This window comes from Haliotis cracherodii, unplaced genomic scaffold (assembly GCF_022045235.1).
Source record: "Haliotis cracherodii isolate W230 unplaced genomic scaffold, xgHalCrac1.p SCAF_14, whole genome shotgun sequence".
Classification (NCBI taxonomy): Eukaryota; Metazoa; Mollusca; class Gastropoda; order Lepetellida; family Haliotidae; genus Haliotis; species Haliotis cracherodii.
The window spans coordinates 22762683-22782228 of NW_027266269.1; the positions used below are offsets into that span (position 1 = coordinate 22762683).

The 19546-nt window shown below is 41.1% G+C and overlaps 1 protein-coding gene across 1 annotated transcript in view; it reads left to right on the plus strand.

Moving 5' to 3' along the window:
• Positions 1-4840: 4840 nt before the first annotated feature.
• LOC139461105 (kinesin-like protein KIF23) overlaps positions 4841-19546 on the plus strand; it is a 32167-nt gene continuing 17461 nt past the window's right edge. Inside the window, exons 1-8 of the mRNA XM_071242635.1 lie at positions 4841-4929; positions 5897-5951; positions 7260-7352; positions 10536-10568; positions 13995-14100; positions 15177-15313; positions 16387-16514; positions 19220-19390. Coding sequence (XP_071098736.1) covers positions 4913-4929; positions 5897-5951; positions 7260-7352; positions 10536-10568; positions 13995-14100; positions 15177-15313; positions 16387-16514; positions 19220-19390 — 740 coding nt within the window. The 5' untranslated portion in view covers positions 4841-4912. The remainder of the gene's footprint in view (positions 4930-5896; positions 5952-7259; positions 7353-10535; positions 10569-13994; positions 14101-15176; positions 15314-16386; positions 16515-19219; positions 19391-19546) is intronic.

Here is a 19546-nt window from a genome sequence, read left to right on the forward strand (position 1 = left end):
CAGAGACTAGATGTTAGTCTAGCCTCCCGTGTGCGACCATAGAAGATGCCAGGTCGTCGTTGGAGGCTCAAAGGAGGCAGAATGGTTGCCTAGGTCGTTCCAAGGTGGTACACAGGAGGTTCAGACATCGCCATGGACGCCATGGTCGCCGTGAAGTCTTGAACATGTTTAAAATAGTCGCACAAAGGTCGCCGAGGAGGTTGGTTGCTCAAAGGTTCCTCAAAGGAGGCAGAAGGGAGACACAAGCATTGCCGTTGTTGCAGAATGAAGGCCCAGTGGTCGCCCAATGGTCGCCAGGTAAAAGATGCGTTCTGCTGCAATTTTTCCAGTCCTCCTCCCTTGTGCCGCCTTTGGGCGACCAACAGCGTGCATTGAACGATGACTGTGGCGACCGCTGTGCGTCCATTCGGGGACCACGGCAACCCTTGAGACACCATGGCAAGGCTTCTGCCTCTTTTCTGCCTCCTCTGATCTACCTGTAGTGCCTCCTCAGCCTGTCTATAAATAGAGGGCTTGTACCTGCAGTGTTACCTGCCGTGTGCGAAATACGCATCAGTCGGAAAGCGCACGTTAAATCTCCAAAGTAAGTAAGTAAGTATGCAGTGTTTCAGTGTGGTTGCAGACGCTGAACAACTCGGGCAGTTACTGCTGAACAACTGCTGGAGCAGTTACATAGAAACATGATTTTCTTGGTTTAGGCGACCATTGAGCGTCCTGGCCAGTTTTTGATCGCTCAAATGTGGCACAAAGGTCGCAGCCCTGTGTAAAGGGGGCTTAAACAACAGCAAATAATTTCGTGGCTATTTAACTGTGTACGGTCGGTTACCAATACTAAAACCCACCCGTGAGAATAAATCGATATATACTATTTACCATGTAAGACGTTCAGCCATATCCGGGAAGAGAATACGTCTTCAGCAACCCGCGCTTGCTGTAACAGGCATGCTGCCCAGGCTTAGGGAGTTAACTGACTATAAACGTGGAAACTGGACTTTTATAGTCAGTTACCTCTCTTGCCTCGGGAGTGAGTGAGTTTGATTTTACGCCGCTTTTAGCAATATTCCACCAATATCACGGCGGGGGACACCAGAAATGGGCTTCACACATTGTACCCATGTCGGGAATCGAACCCGGGTTTTCGGCGTGACGAGCGAACGCTTTAACCACTAGGCTACCCGACCGCCCCTTTTTGCCTCGGGAACATGGTAAGAGGCGACTATGCTTGTCGTAAGAGGCGACTAACGGGATCTGGTGGTCAGGTTCGGACTTAACAGAGTTAATGACACACAAGTATGAATATATTGTTTGTTGTTTAACGCCGCACACAGCAGTATTTCAGCTATATGACGGCAGTTTGTAAATGATCGTTCGAGTCTAGACTAGACATTCCAGTGATTGACATCATGAGCATCGATCCACGCAATTAGTCCAGACAGAATTACTTACAGACCGCCATCATATAACTGGAACATTGCTGAGCTCGGCGTTAAACAACAACCAAACAAACAAAACAAAGCATAGTCGCCTTTTACGGCAAGAGCTTACCATCAATAGAAAGCAGAATTTTCGGAGTTTGTTCATTTTAGATACCTTGGAGGACTGTCTGATTAGCATTCTAGAAGTTGGAAAATAATTAAGAAAAACGTACAACTTTATGGATAACAACTTCTTGTTTATTGCATACAGCGACGTCTCGATGGTTAGAGTCTTACGTCGTTATCAAGCTGGGTTGACAACAAAAATTCATTTCTTCCTTACTGTATGTACATCTGGCTTCCACTACACGCGGGTGCGTCATTACCTGTGTGCTATTTGTTATTCTTACTGTACATTTGGCTTCCTCCAATTATCTGCATGCTACTTGTTATCTATTACCTGTTGTTGTCAATGTTACTCTGCTGTTTATCACAACATGTCATGCATGTATACCACTCATCACTTGGTTGTTGTCATTCTACCTTGATAGCGGTGTGACCCGTGAAGATTCCGGGGTAGAATAGGTCTTCAGCAACCCATGCTTGCCGTAAAAGGCGACTATGCCTGTCGTAGGAGGCAACTAACGGGATCGGGTGGTCAGGCTCGCTGACTTGGTTCATTAACGTCATCAATCCCAGTTGCGTGGATTGATGCTCATGATATTAATCACTGGATTTTCTGGTCCAGACTCGATTATTTAAAGACAGCCGTCATATAGCTGGAATATTGCTGAGTGCCTCGTTAAACAACAAACCAGAAAGAAAGAAATGATAACGGTGTAGGTTAATCTTAAGCTTGGAAGACAGAGATATGAAAAAAATGTTGGTAATCCTAAAAACAGGTCAAACAAAGCCGTGTTTGAGTGCACTTGAAGATGATTTACGGGCCGCTTCGCTGAATAATGAAACAATCGTGTTTTCGGGTCTTCTTTTGCGAGCGAGTGAGGGAGGGAGATTGTATCAAACGTGCACATGGCGACAAAAAAAGCAGCTATGATGACAGGGTATGATGGTGGTAAGATGAGATACAAAATGCACTTTTGAAGTGAAGAGTGAGTGAGTGAGTGAGTGGGTACGGTTTTACGTCGCTTTTAGCAATATTCCAGCAATATCACGGCGGGGGACACCAGAAATGGGCTTCACACATTGTACCCATATGAAGTGAAGACTAAATCATACAGTCATATACGCACGCAGTACATTCCCTTGACTGGATTTTTGAGAAAAATATTGGTATAAATTTGTTTCGCTGATGAAATTAACATTCATTTCATGAATTAGATAACAACAATGTTTGCAGATCAAATATAACTATTTAGTTTCTAATTTCATAATATTGGGGATTTTAACAGAATAATATTTTGAGACCAATTAAGTGTAATTACGCCTCAATATATTTGTACGACCTGATTGACAGATGTCACTCAAGGCCAGAGAGCGATGGTGTTTATGAAACTCCTAACACCCATGTCTTAATCCCTATCAAAGCACTACTCGCTCGGAGAGACACGTTGCGTGCATTGTACCGGAGTTCGCGGGTAATTTGACACTGACCATGTGACGTAATCAATTTCCCGTTTCACTCCAGACATCCCTTTGATCCTTTGTACAGTCCAGTATGCATGATCGGTCACGTGAACGAGCACAGAAATACTGAGAAAATTCAGGTTATTGATTTCCGGACCAATAGTACTCCTGAATTATTTCGTAAAATTAACCCGAGAGAGAAACTTAGATACAGACAACTTGCCGCAAGGTTTTATTAATGGAATAATTATAAGTTATGTTTTAAGTAAATTAATGCTTGAGAAATTTGAACAAGTCATGTAAATATTTCAATGGGATGGGGTTAACGAAAACATCATCGACCATATATGACTGATATATGTACAATCCACAATAAATTGAAGGTCCCAGGTGTCCAAGTCGTCTAAGGCGCCGCAGTTCACTGTAGAGTTACGTCCCTTTGCGACGTCAGAAACCTATGATCGAATCCTAGTTCGACCCGATTATGTTTCTTTATTAGTCAGCACATACCCTTTGCTCGTGGGTTTCACCGAAGTGGTAAACGTCTGAGACCTGCATCACTTCGGGCTATCCTCCCACGTCAGGCTGACACGTCGTGACAGGAATACTGTTAAACCCAAATCACTCACAATAAAATTGACTTTTTTAAAATTTTCTCTCTGAGGATAAGCTATGAGGATAATTTGATTTTGTTGTTGTTGGTAGTGTTTCAGACATCAGCGTAACAGAACATCGGTATTATCTCAAGTTGAATGAAAATATCGCATCTATTGTCGGAATTAAAAAAAACCACTCATTCTTTGCTAAAGGGATAGTTTTATTACACGACTATATGACATACCGGTATTGTTCCTTCTGACTGACTGGGGCGGTCGGGTAGCCCAGTGGTTAAAGCGTTCGCTCGCCACGCCAAAGACCCGGGTTCGATTCCCCACAAGGGTACAATGTGTGAAGCCCGTTTCTGGTATCCCACGCCGTAATATTGCTAAAAGCGGCGTAAAATCACACATTCCCACTGTGACAGAAGTGTTTCATATTGAACGAAACACAGATGAAGTGTTCCCAGGAATCTAGTCACAACCACCAAAAACAGATTTTATGCCGAGGTCCGAAAGTAGGTTGCTTGAGGATATATATACTTATAGATCTAGGCAGATCACTGATTTCTTGGGGATTATAATTGTTTTCGGTACATAAAATAACCGAAACTTTCTTTGTTTGCTATTAACATCCATGACGCTACAAAACTATAATAACCAGTTCATTACAGTATATACCAAAACAACTCATTTGAATAACTAATGATTTATTTTGTGATGATCAAAATAATTCTGCTCGCGCACATATATTTTCATGCTTAATTTTATACGCCATAAAACGTCCAACTTTGGCGTTCTCGCCCTGTAGTTGTGAATAATTATATATATCTATTAAATTTTCATCCCTTTGTAATTTTCAACAAAGATGTTAATTTTTAAAAGCGTCTATTTTAGATACGAATAACTATATATAAAAGTGAAATGTCAAAAAGACATATTTTTGGAATGTGCGCATGCACGAATGATTTCACCTGCTTCAACGAAAATATACACGTGAATTTATAACTTTCTGTCAGCCATGTTGGATTATCAAGAAAACGTTCAAGAAGCAACTATCAACAAATATGAAGCGAGTTTATTTTGAGGACCCCCGAACACCAACAAGACAGGACATTTGTACCCGTTTGGTATGGGAGCGACTCAAGAGGAGGTAATTCTGAATTACAGTGGCGCTAGTGGGCGCGATTTCATTGGCTGCTTGAGCCTCTGCGCAGCAAATTCAAACCCCGGAAATCTAGCCGCTCTGGTATTGTTTGGGTAATGGCTTTCAGGTAATTGTACTGTTTTGAAGAAAGACATCACGTTATTTCCATGAAAATGAAGCCACAGTGAGTATTAGAATTTAGATTGAGATGCAAGATGCTTTACTTTCAAGATGTAGTCTTCCCAAGACCGCGATTGTCACTTTTGTAAACGAAACGTTCAAACAATTGACGACATTGTCGGACATGAATGGGGAAAAAACGGGAGGACTTTGTGACACAAATCGTCTTGACACGTTTTAGGGGATTTCCTAACTCTGACTAGATCTAGATTTGTGATTGTTGATTCTGATGACAAGTATATCTTTCTGTGTCATCGGTAAATAAATATTGATACGATTGCATGTGTTTTGGTCGTTTAGCTCCAGTTGTTTAGCTCCAGTTGAGCAGATAATAATAGATTCGGCAAGTTGCTCTTGACAGTGACGAATTGAATACACATAAACCTGCACTGACCTATACATGACAAGAAGACAAAAGGGTCCTAATACATTCACTAAAATTCATGACACCTCTGGGACAAGTCCAAATTTACTACCCAAGGACCTGACCCTAACCAGGTACCCGCTGTAGGTCTCATGAGTTGTGCAGAAAATTTCAACCAGGAATTGTTTACTGTACACATGCTGCACGCATTATACCGGACACCTATCCACCATGTTTGATGCTACTAATAAAGCCTCATGCTACAGGATCACTATTTGAAAAATAGGGCGATAGAGCTCATGTCCCTGAAAAAATGTCCACACACCATAATTGCCATAAGAAGTGCATTGGTGCTTAGAAAATTGACAAAGTGGGATGCCCCTTAAATTTGTGGGGGCGGACGGGTAGCCTAATGGTTAAGGCCTTTGCTTGTCATGCGGAAGACCCGGGTTAGATTCCCGACTTGGGTACAATGTGTGAAGCCCATTCCTGGTGTCCCCCGCCATGATATTGCTGGAATATTGCTACAAGCGGCGTGAAACCAAATTCACTCACTCAATTAAATTTGTGTTTTGTAATCAACCTTCAATTCTATTTTTTCTTGCAGGAGAGGAAAGACCCCTCGGAAGAGAAATGGGACTCAACAGTTTGATCCAGTTGAGGTTGGTTGAAAGTTGACCTTTGATCTCGTAAATTGTAATTAGGAGATAAACGTCAACTGTTACATTTAGCACGGTTAAATCTACAGGCAACCTAGCTCTTCATTGAAACCACGACATGTTATCACCATTCTTCCTTGATAAGATAAAATGCGAACTGTTTGGTGTTAGCAAAGATATTGTGTGAAGTGACAGTCCAGTGTTTCAGTGGGTTGTTGATAAGAAGTTATGGAACCATTACACGACAACTTTTAAACAAAATATGACGATCTATATCAGCCCTCTAACTAAGTAGCGACCATTTTGGTGACCAAACACGACTTAAATCTATGATTGGCCTAAATTTATCTACTGCTCGCCACCTGGCTACCTAAAAGTAAACATAACTGGCAACAATATCTGTTTAAGATATCGATTGGCTCCTAAAACTTAGGTTTGGTTCCTAAAATATTCATGTAGGAGCTGCTTGGCTCCCTAACAAAAAAAATGAACTTAGAGAGCTGTATATGCTCAAGCAGTTTGTTTACGACATGAAAAGGCACTTCACACAAACTGATGACAGACACTGAAAGCTGACATGAGGTGGGCACCCTTAAACATGTTAAAGAAGCAAGCCTTCAAACATTTCGTTCTGGACCAGATGTCACTCAATGCAATCTCATTAAAATCAGATCCTAGTTTTCGCTACCGCTTAACAAAGATCTGAGGACGTCCCATTACGGGTCACGTCAGAACGACCTTTCGTGAATTTTGACCGACCATTGAAATGACTGACAAGAAATTGACATTGGTCAATCAGAAGGCAGCTTTCTCGAGCTTTACAACACTAGTTTCAAACTGGCGCCTACTCTTCGAAACATATTTTGAAGTATTTTCGATTAAATTTGTTAAACCTGATAAGAAGAACATTCTGAAATGGCTTATAGATGGCATAGATTGTATCAATAATCCAGACCTGAGACTGCAAAATGGTAGACTGGATAATTGAGACTTTTACCATGATTACATCATCAACATGGATTGTTAATGAAAACATTTGGAAGCATGTGCTGTTGACATGGTTTAGACAAGAACCCAGTCCATCCAAATGAAAATATTGAGACGCAAGAGTATAATGCTGATGGCCATTTTGCAGTATACTACACTATACTACAAGTATACCAGTTATATTGCATACCCTGAATAGTAAGTTGTGATGCGTACACTGTGAAAATGTACCAATTAACTCTCTCCAGTAATAATCAATAATAAAATCAGTTGGACTACCGGTAATGACACATGTTACCACGGTTACACCTTGGACTATTTCAGGTATATTGTCGTATTCGGCCCTTGGAAAATCCAGAGGAACCACTATGTGTCAAAGTCTTGAATAATAGAGTTGTGGAGCTGACCCCATCCGAGGTAAGTGGGCACGGCATGCACAGGTAGCGTAGTTTCACTGCGGATGCATGCCTTTTCTACATGGCTGTTTGAAGTGTTTCTCCAACTTTAGTATACTGTCTTCAGTCAGTGAATGCTTTCAGCAGGTTTGGAGTTATTAGTAATATTACACAGTAGAAGTAGTTTTCAAGAGCACAAAAAAGCAGTTCTCTTACGCTGATGCGATACCTCTCTGAGTGTAAATCTGTCTACTCCATAGGGGCCACATAGTAACTCGTTATTTATAATATCTTCAGGCCAGTGTAGGGGACATGAGTGGCCCAGTTGTTTAAGGTGCAGCAATTCACTGCACAGAGTTGTGTCCCTTGGGCAAACCAGAACCTATGTTCAAATGTTGGCCCACAGTGATTGTTTCGAGGATTGTCAGCACCATACCCGTGCTCCTGGGTTTCACCGAAGTGGTAAATGTCTGAGACCTGAATCACCTCTCAGTCCCCCCCCCCCACATTAAGCTGACATGCCGTAATATCACTGAAATACTGTTCATTCGACGATAAACCCAAACTTACTGACTCACTTTTGAAAGCCAATTTATTATTTGATCTCTAGCATCTCATCCATTTTTCCCTCAAGATATGTAAGTGAAGACAGTATTTTATTTGTTGTTTAATGCCATACTCCTGCAATATTCCATCTATAAGACAGCGGTCTGTAAATAATCAAGTTTGGACCAGATAATCCAGTATAACACCATGAGTATCAATCCATGCAATTGGGATACGATGACATGCATCAAACCAAGTCAGCGAGCCAGACTACCCGATCCCGTTAGTTGCCTCTTCCAACAAGCATAGGTTGCTGGAGATCAATTCTAACCTTGATCTTCACTGGGGAGACAAGCATGGGTTGATGAGGAACAGTTCTAACCCGGATCTTCATCGGCCTGAATACGAAAATGAAGACGGGGAGTCAGCAGCCACAATGTGTGACTGCTGATTGAGGGTCAGTTTGTCCCAGTTGTTGCTCATGCTGTACCCCCTTGATGATGAAGGGTTAGAAAAGGTCTCTGACAACCTATGCATATCTTATTAGGTAAGGGGACACGGGTGGTCCGGTCGTCTAAGCGCCGCGATTCGCTGTGCAGAGTTGCATCCCTTGGGCACGCCAGAAACCTATGATTGTGGGTTTTGAATCCCGGTTCGCCCCAATTATGTTTCTAGGTTTGTCAGCACCATGCCAGTGTTCGTTGGTTTCACCGAAGTGGTAAACATCTGAGACCTGCATCACTTCGGGCTGTCCTCCAACATTAAGCTGACACGCCGTGATATAACTGGAATAATGTTAAAAGCGGCGTTAAACCCAACTCACTCACTCTTATTAGGTAACTTTATGGATTTAGTGGACAGACTCTCTGACTTGGTTGATTGTGTGTAATCGTACCATCGACTGTGAAGTGTTGCTCATGATATCAATCACTGGTTTGCCTGGTCCAGATTCAAGACTGCTGTAATTTGTAATGGAGTTGAGCAGTGCTGTGTTAAACAGTTAAGTACAGTGATTAGGATCTTGATTATAAGCAGAACAAGCTAAACTTGATAAAGGTGATGAGAAACAAAAATATTAAAATATTTCTAAAAGCTTAAATGATAATTCTGAGGAAAATTAATTTTACAGTGGTATATTCCTATTTGAGGATTTTATATGTGAGTTAACTTTCAGCTGTACATGGGGAGGCGCCAATGGGATGTGGAAGCAGTAAGTCGGTGCCCCGGTGTCTGGCATGAACTAGATTTAGTCTGCTTCAGTTTGCTTGGTGTGGCTTGTACTAGTTGTAGTTGGATTCATTCAATATGTTCATCTTAGAGTCTTCTGTAGATTTCATGTTGTAAGATGCTGGGTGAGACTTTCACATGGTGAATGCATACTCACAAAACACTTGACATTTAACAATAATGATTTCTTTATACAAGAGGGTGAATATTACTTGAACACCTTTTTTTTACCTTTATCTGTTCCTGCTCTTGAATAAAACAGCAAAAAATTAAAGTCTGCCTAACTATACCTAAACATGAGAATCTACTGAAAGTTTCTGGATTTTGTTTTAGATTGTTTTGGAAAGAGATCTTTCTTTTCTGAGGTTTTGGGGTATTTAAGATATTTGCCAAAAATAACCTGAGAAAGATTTCATAGTCCACAGCTCATTTCAGACGATCAGGCTTCCACAAAACATGAAAGTCCGACAACTGGTAGTCTAGATCACGTATAAGATTCTGTACTTTACTTAGAAAATGTTATCCCAAATATAATGTTTGTTACATTTGAACACTTTCTGATTGACGTGTGTGTTTATTGCTTTTGGCCATGGGAGCCTTGCCAATTTACACTTGTCAGAGGGGTGCACAAAGTAGGTGATTTTGACTACCACTTGTCAGACTTTCATTTTGTGGAAGCCTCGGTGGCTGTGTGGGTTAGATCGCTGACTTTGTGTGCTGGCAATTAGGTGCCTCACTCTGGCAGTGTGGGTTCAAATCCCGGACAGGACTCAACCCCAAAAAGTATGAGAATCTGTACTTTACTAAGAAAGTGTTATCCCAAATATAACATTTGTTACATTTGAACACTTTCTAAATGGCATTGCAGAGCTCCAGATAACCTTTTGAGAAATTGAGATGAAGGTTTTTATTTTAATTGGGTTATTACATTTTTCATTGGGTAACCAATATTTTTTCACTCATCCATTCATCACTCCATTTGGTTTTTCCCAAAATGAGCTAACATTTCGAGATTTAAAAAAAAATAAGATAATGTTTCATGTATGTAAGGGTTCTAACTAAAAGCTTGACTCGGAAAGTAAATTAGCTTGTAATTTTGTTTCGGAAATTAGCTCCATTGGATATATGCTGAAAAAGCTTCATTGGGTATTACACATACTGTTTTTATTCATTTGAGTTTTTCATTAATTAAAGGTAATTGGGTTGTGAATATTTTGGGGGGGTATTTAACGCAAATACGGAGTTCATCTGTAGCTCTTGCATTGTGTGTGTTCAAATATCTCAAATGTTTTAGCTGTGAATGAAAACTGTCTCAATCTGTACATTTTTTTGCATTCTTTTTCTTGCTTCCTAGACCAGGTTGTGCAGTGTGGTTGTTGTACCTTAGTTGCTTTGTGCATGTTGTTCTAACTTGTGTTTTCTGCCTTTGTAGACCGCTGTTAATAGGAACGGACAAGCCAAGGAGGTAGGAGCTTGTTGTGAAGTGTTGTTGATGGGAACATTCAGAGTGTGTGAATGTAGACAGCGTTCCCGCTGGCTTTGAAAATGCCAACTCTTAAAATTACCAGTCACCCAAATTTTTGTCAGTCCCAGCTTATCCCCCCCACCCCACCCCAAAAAAAACCCCAACAAAAACATGTGAAAATTAACATGTTTTAATTCTTTCAACATCAGATATAAAGAAGTTATGACGTCATCTCTGAAGTAACTTAGTTAGATCTACATGTAATTCACACAAAGTTGTCACAATTTTCTAATTATTTTTTTATATATTTCAAGACTAAGTTGCTACAAATATATATTTGAACTTGAAGCAAAGCGAAATGTTATTTCCTTGCACTAAAACTAGACAAGGGGAAACCTTGATGGTAACAGACAAGCTGACTTCGTTAAAAAATATACTATGAATATCGCCGATCTTATGTTCAACAACAAAGATTTATCCTGTCCAAGTCTAATTTTACTGGTTAAAGACTGGTAATTACCGATTAACGAGAGCACTGCTAGACCAAAGATACGGTGTGCTGTGTGGTTATAGAAATGAAATATTTGTAGTAAGTGTGGTGATTTGCTCCTGACAAAAGGCAGTAGACAATGTTCATGATTTTATCACATTTTGATAGTTATTCTTTTGTGGCATTACTAGGGCTGTTACGAAGGATATTCTTTTGTGTCATTACTAGGGCTGTTGCGATTCACTTGCGTATACAGTGAATTAAACTGCGTCTCTTCATGAATTGAATTTGTGATATTCGAATATATACGTGATACGTATCGTATGCGCCTCATAGTGTATTCGTTGCAGCCCTTATCATAACCAATTTGAAAAATCTTAAGGACATTTTGGATGACAGTTTAAGTCCTAGACAGGAGCAAGAGAACAGATCTGACACCGCGTATATGTTCAGTTTTGGTTTTAGGATCTTGATATAGAACTCCAACAGCAGTATGGAGCAGTGGTAGGCACAGTTGTATCCAAACAGCTTGTTGCTTGTTTAAGCTATTGGCATTGAGTATTGATTCATGTGGAAAAAGGGGCGGTAGGGTAGCCTTGTGGTTAAAGCGTTCGCTCGTCACGCCAAAGACCCGGGTTCAATTCCCAACATGGATACAATGTATGAAGCCCATTTCTGGTGTCCCCCCCGCCGTGATATTGCTGGAATATTGCTAAAAGCGGCGTAAAACCATACTCACTCATGTGAAAAAAATGTTACTTGATTTTGGCGGAACACTACCAGTCCTTCCATCTTTTCATCTGTCCTCATCCCCGAGATGAGTGTCGAAAGCTGTTGCTTAAGTTTTAAGAATAGTTCATGGAAAGTTTTGAATTCAGAAAGCATTACAGACTGAAATTGTATCAATTCAACCCTGAACTTAACTTTGAGTTGTAAATATGTTTTATGCCTGGAATAATTCTTAGGCTGATATGATTTTGAAAATGAAATGCAAGAATCAAACCTGTTTTTCCCAACCTAGTGTCCAGATCTTTTCACATATTTAACATGACCGATATTTGCTCGTATTTTCTGTGTTTTTTTCGGCTGCATGATAAGGCTGAATTATTTATCAGACCACATGATGGAGATTTATTAGGATAAATATGCATGTTGGTGATGTTCTGTGTGCTATGCTTTAGATCAACGCTGGTTTGGTGGTTTTCTTAGATTTAGAGATTTCTGTCTTTGTGAATATAATTGCTCTAGTGAGTGTTAGTTGTTTGCATTTTTTACTTTTTTTTAATCTACTAATTTTGTGCTGGCGCTTTTCAGCATTTCATCTTGTGTCTAGATGAGGAATATTTGATCATTCTATTATGTGCAACATGTTCTATGGCCTAATGCTTTAGAGCATTTTCATTTAAAAAGTAAAACATTCAATTTTAAAGTAAATGCCAACAGTTGTGCTAGGCACTGCAATTCACAGTGCAGAGTTGAGTCCCTTTGTAGTGCCAGAAATGTATGATCCCAGATTATGTACCTAGGTTTGCACCATACCTGTGGTCATGGGTTTCACCAAAGTGGTAACCTGTGAAGATCCAGGGTAGAATAGGTCTTCAGCAACCCATGCTTGCTGTAAGAGGTGACCATGCTTGTCGTAAAAGGCGACTAACAGGATCGGATGGTCAGACTCGCTGACTTGGTTGATGCATGTCATTGTATTCCAATTGCGTAGATTGATGCTCATGTCAATCACTGGATTGTCTGGTCCAGAATTGATTATTAACAGACCACTGTTGTATAGCTGGAATATTGCTGAGTGAGACAAACAAACAAACAAACAAACAAACAAACAAACAAACATCCAAGACCTTGTCCACTTCAGACTTACCTCCCACATCAAGTTGAGACTCTGTGCTATTACAGAAGTATTGGTCATGGTAGTGTTAAATCCAACTCTCTTGGGTAACAATGATTCTGGAATTGAACCAAATTAATTAAATAATTAATTAATTTATGTAATAAAAATATCATTTAGTTTAGCAACATTATTTTCTGGTGTGAAGCTTTTGCCCAGATTATGTTTCTAGGTTTGTCAGCACCATACCCGTGCTCGTGGGTTTCACTGAAGTGGTAAATGTCTGGGACCTGCATCACTTCGGGCATTCCTCCCACATTAAGTTGACACGCCGCGATATAACTGGAATACTGTTAAAAGGGGCGTTAAACCGAACTCACTCACTCACTGGTGTGAAGCTCTGAAATAGTTTGAAATAGTTTTAATAAATTTAATAGATCTCTTTTTGGAAACTCAAATGTTCAGTTTCTTTGTGATGAAAAACAATAGCTTCACTATTCATTATTATGTGTCAGGCCTTGTATGCCTGGTTAGAATAGGTCGCCATCAACCTGGGCAGGTCGTAAGAGGCGACCAAATGCATCCGGTGGTGAGGCTCGGAGATCTGGTTGATAGCGTGTCCTCGTACTCTGAAAATAAAGAACGTTGTTCACAATATCAAATCCCTGGATTGTCTGGCCCAAACTAAAATATTTTCAGCCCGCCGTCATGTAGCTGGAATATTGCTGAGTGCGGTGATAAACAACACTAGACGAATCGAGACACTACTTTTCAGGAATCAGTACATTGTACGCACTATATCAGAAAGAAATGTCCAGGCTTTGGAAAGTGAAACTCATAAAAGGCAGAACCAGAACCGAATTAAGCATGCAAAACAACAGTCTTCAGAGCCAGGCTGATTATTAATATTATTCTCTTTCTGAACCCAATTCTGATTAACATTCTCATAACAAAGAATACAAGGGAATCGCCTATAATATAGTTGTGTTAATACAACTGTTTCTTTTGCTTAACCTTGAAATATCTGTAATGTCCTTGCAATAGTAAAAGTCTATCAGTATTCTGCATGTACAACTTGCCCTACTTTCTACCCCAGATACAGTACACGTTCCAGCACATCTTTGACGAATACACCTCCCAGAAAGCCATCTACGACTATGTGGCCCTGCCTCTCATAGAGGACCTGATCCATGGCAAGAATGGTAGGTACCGTGACTGGCTAGTCTCCTTTATAAGTATTCCACGTTATTGTTTAGTTAACCCTTTCATTTCTTGGAGCATGGCTTTATGTGGACCTGCTCAGAGGCTGAGGCTCAGTGGCCCTAAGCCTGAACAAATGTCCGTAAACATGCCCAAATGGTAATAAAATAATGCAAAGCTCCAGATAATTTTTCAGCATCGGGAGTATGTACTCCTTGTTATTTTAATATAGGAGTAAACTAAAGAGTACACTTAGAGAGCTGAGAAGAGTCCATGGTCTCTGTCGCGTGTAAACAGGTTAAACAATGAATAATACTTTTTTCATTATTTCTTTTGGTGGTGGGGGGGAATTAGAGTACTGTATTCGACGTAATAAGCGCCCACAGCGATATTTGCTAATATATTGGATAGCGAACAAACCCAATTAGCACCCCTTCCGATTGATCAATGTACAAGAGACTTATTTATTCGCGTATAATATGCACTTGTGTGTTACATGCACCCTTAATTATGGGCAAATAAATTCTGGAAAAATATATCTGTCGTATATGAACATTTCAGGCTGTCAGCATAAACCACGAAATTTATCTTTTAACTATGTTTTTTTCACCAAAATAATTTTCTAATAAGAGCCCCCTATTTCTAATTTTGAGACCGCCCTAGGCGCTTATTACGTCGAATACGGTATTATAAGGAGAATAATATTTGGGTGTTACATGCTCACAGTAATTATGGTAATGTCTTTGTGTTGGCGTGAAAAAACATTGAAACTCATTATGGCATGTTTCATTTGCACCCACTTTACACAGCTGTTCTTTTTTGAAAACATTGTGCACTATACTCTAGAAAATATGCTGCTTTAATATATATTTTGGGAAATATGTCTATAAATGAATGTTAGACCATTACATGTATGGTGTATCTGATACGTATCCTAAATTATCCCCCACCTTATCGTGCATATTTTCTTCCGTACATATGCCGATACAGCCTTTACCTGGAGCCCTGAGGTAGTGTTAATCCACTTTCTCACTCTTAAGTTATTGCTTACGCAACTCAACAATTGGTTTACTTTCAGGCCTCCTGTTCACATATGGCATCACATCGTCAGGGAAGACGTTCACCATGACAGGCAGCCCCCAAGACCAGGGTATTCTGCCGCGATGTCTGGACGTTCTCTTCAATAGCATTGAGGGCTACCAGGCCAAGAAATATGTACGTTAACAGGAACCACACTTCCAGCCTGTGCCAAGGAACCCTTTACTATATGCTATTCAAAAGAAGTTAAAGAATACCCCATTGTTCCAGTACTAGACTTGTGTGGCATGGTTTTGAGTAGCATACAAACCTTTCCTTTGGCATAATTTTCAGATTTTATTCTGACCATAATGACTAGGCGTGTCAGGATAAATCGAAATATCGATATACTGCTATTGGTAAGCACTTAATGTCAATAAATTGGTTGCTAAATCAGTTTCCGATCAATAGTGTCGATTTCAGATAGGAATATTGATAGTTTCGATTGTATTTACCATATCATGCGATTGAGTGACCGAAACATGCTCTCGAGTGAGGATTAGAGTTAACTGCCCTTGATGCTTAGCAATCGGTCTTTCTTAAACTTTTAAAGTAAAATGGCGGAGGGCAGTCAAGTGGAGTTTGTGACAAACTTGGGTGGAAAATCGTCTGTTTGGAAGCCTTTTGGCTAAGTTAAAGTAAATAACAAGCTTGACAAGAAACATGTTGGATGCTGAAAGTGTTTCATTCAACTCTAAAATCCATTTAAAATGATACACTGAAAAATATCGATATTTATGGCAATAGTTGCTTGCAATATGAATAGTTATCGCAATAGTTTCTTTCAATATCAATAGTTATCGCAGTAGTGATTTCCAGACCAATAGTCACCCCTTATATTGACTACTGGCTAAGCTTCACAGACTGAAACAAAATTTAAAGACAGGTTTTGTCTATGTTAGCAAGGTTGGAAAAATGTTTTTTGTTCGGACAAATGTCCTGTTATAATTTACTTCTACCGTCTGTGGATGCTTGCCCAGAATATTGAAGACATTTGTTTCTTTGTGTTTAGGCTTTTTGTTTCATATTTAGGCTATTTACTTGTATGAAGTTATTATGGTTTCCGGAATTCTTAATCATGCATCATTCCAAAAAATGTGCTATTCTCACTTGAAGTTTGAATGAAAATATTTTAGTTTTTCCGCATCTTCAGAATAGCTACAGCATGTACAGGAGAAAGAAAAGTCCTAAATTTATGTGTTTTGGGACAGATATTCCGACCAGACAAGATGAACGCATTTGAAGTGTGTACAGAGGCCGACGCCATGATGGAACGCCAAAGAAGAGAGATCCTTCCCGGTCTGACCACGCCCAAGACCCCATCTACCCCCAGACACACGTGAGAAGCTAGCATTTGTGAATCTGTGTCTGCATGTGTCATCTTCCCTTAGCAAGAGCGTTAACTGACTACAAAAGTCATTTCAACCCTTGCTGAACCACGTTTGAATTTTGTGGCTTGATCGGAGTGCCACCAGTGGCTATTACTAGTTATGTTTCTTCTGTGTCCCCTCTGACCCATCAGGGGGCGGTCGGGTAGCCTTGTGGTTAAAGCGTTCGCTCGTCACGCCGAAGACCCGGGTTTGATTCCCGACATGGGTACAATGTGTGAAGCCCATTTTTGGTGTCCCCCGCCGTGGTATTGCTGGAATATTGCCAAAAGCGGCGTAAAACCATACTCACTCACTCACTCACTCACTCTGACCCATCAGATTCCACTTCTCACATCACTTGCACATGCTTCAAACAAAATGGGGGCACCCAGTCAAGACGATCTGATCGATAATCAAGATCTATATTGTAACAAAAAAAGGTCTTTGAGCACCATAATTAAAAACATGAAAACATTTGGTAAAAATATCTGTCGATTCCCAGTGCAAATCCTGCAGTTGACTAAAATATGCACCTTGAAATCCATGTTGTTTACGAAGCGGATGTCTAGTTCGGTTGTCCAGCCACAATGTAACTCTGTAATTCCAGCCTATTTCGGCACGGGTAGAAACTTGTCTCTTATTGTCAGTTAACTCCCTTGCCTCGGGAAGATGGCATGTGTGGGTGTGATACAGGGGAATCCTGGGTTAAAACAGACCCCCGGCAACCTATGCTGGCCATAAGACGCAACCCAATTAAACAGGTGGTCAGACTCGGTGGCCTTGGATGATTGCTAGGCATGTGTGCCCCATGGTATGGGAATCCTGGGTTAAAACAGACCCCCGGCAACCTATGCTGGTCATAAGACACAACCCCATTAAACAGGTGGTCAGACTCGGTGGCTTTGGTTGATTGCTAGGTATCATACCCCACGGTATGGGAATCCTGGGTTAAAACAGACCCCCGGCAACCTATGCTGGTCATAAGACACAACCCCATTAAACAGGTGGTCAGACTCGGTGGCTTTGGTTGATTGCTAGGTATCATACCCCACGGTATGGGAATCCTGGGTTAAAACAGACCCCCGGCAACCTATGCTGGTCATAAGACGCAACCCAATTAAACAGGTGGTCAGACTCGGTGGCTTTGGTTGATTGCTAGGTATCATACACCACGGTATGGGAATCCTGGGTTAAAATAGACCCCCGGCAACCTATGCTGGTCATAAGACACAACCCCATTAAACAGGTGGTCAGACTCGGTGGCTTTGGTTGATTGCTAGGTATCATACCCCACGGTGTGGGAATCCTGGGTTAAAATAGACCCCCGGCAACCTATGCTGGTCATAAGACACAACCCCATTAAACAGGTGGTCAGACTCGGTGGCTTTGGTTGATTGCTAGGTATCATACCCCACGGTGTGGGAATCCTGGGTTAAAATAGACCCCCGGCAACCTATGCTGGTCATAAGACACAACCCCATTAAACAGGTGGTCAGACTCGGTGGCTTTGGTTGATTGCTAGGTATCATACCCCACGGTATGGGAATCCTGGGTTAAAATAGACCCCCGGCAACCTATGCTGGTCATAAGACACAACCCCATTAAACAGGTGGTCAGACTCGGTGGCTTTGGTTGATTGCTAGGTATCATACCCCACGGTATGGGAATCCTGGGTTAAAACAGACCCCCGGCAACCTATGCTGGTCATAAGACACAACCCCATTAAACAGGTGGTCAGACTCGGTGGCTTTGGTTGATTGCTAGGTATCATACCCCACGGTATGGGAATCCTGGGTTAAAACAGACCCCCGGCAACCTATGCTGGTCATAAGACACAACCCCATTAAACAGGTGGTCAGACTCGGTGGCTTTGGTTGATTGCTGGGCAACATACCCCACGGTATGGGAATCCTGGGTTAAAGGAGACCCCCGGCAACCTATGCTGGTCATAAGACACAACCCCATTAAACAGGTGGTCAGACTCGGTGGCTTTGGTTGATTGCTAGGTATCATACCCCACGGTATGGGAATCCTGGGTTAAAACAGACCCCCGGCAACCTATGCTGGTCATTAGACACAACCCCATTAAACAGGTGGTCAGACTCCGTGACTTTGGTTGATTGCTAGGCATCATACCCCACGGTGTGGATCCTTGTTCGTGATATCAATCGACCCGTGAAGATCCAGGGTAGAATATGTCTTCAGCAACTCATGCTTGTCGTAAGAGGCGACTAACGAGATCGGGTGGTCAGACAAGCTGACTTGGTTGATGCATGTCATCGTATCCCAGTTGCATGGATCGATGCTCATGATGTCAATCACTGGATTGTCTGATCCAGCCTTGATTATTTACAGGCCGCCATCATATAGCTGGAATATTGCTGAGTGAGACAAACAAACAAACAAACAAACAAACAAATATGGTATTGATCAATCGGCTATGGTCCTGTGGTTGGAATGACCCGCCAGATGTTTCAAATGGGCATCAAATAGTTACATAACACCCGCAAATCTAAAAACACATAATGTCCTTCTCCTAACTGACATGAATTGGCAAATATTTATTTCCAAGGAATAAGTCATGTATTTAAGTTAACAAACATTTTTGAGATGAGATTGATCATGAGACAATGGTACTTAGTGGTCTGTGAAGCAATGTGTCTTTTCTCCCCAGTGAGAGGGTGGCGTTTGGGGGGGATAGCGGCCGGAACCGAGACCCGTCCAAAGTTGGCAACATAGAACAAGACAATAACTACGGTGTGTTCGTCTCCTACATCGAGATCTACAACAACTTCGTCTACGACCTACTGGAAGAACTCCCATATGATCCAATCACCGGCTATAAGTAAGTCCTCGATCTTCAAAATCTTATTAAATTTGAAAAAGAACCATGCATTTTTTAATGTGTGTCTTTACTGGACTGAATGGGCCTTTGAGTAGTGTTCATGCATTTATCCAGGATTCCAAACTAAGTTTTGGAAAAACATATTTTTTTGCTCAA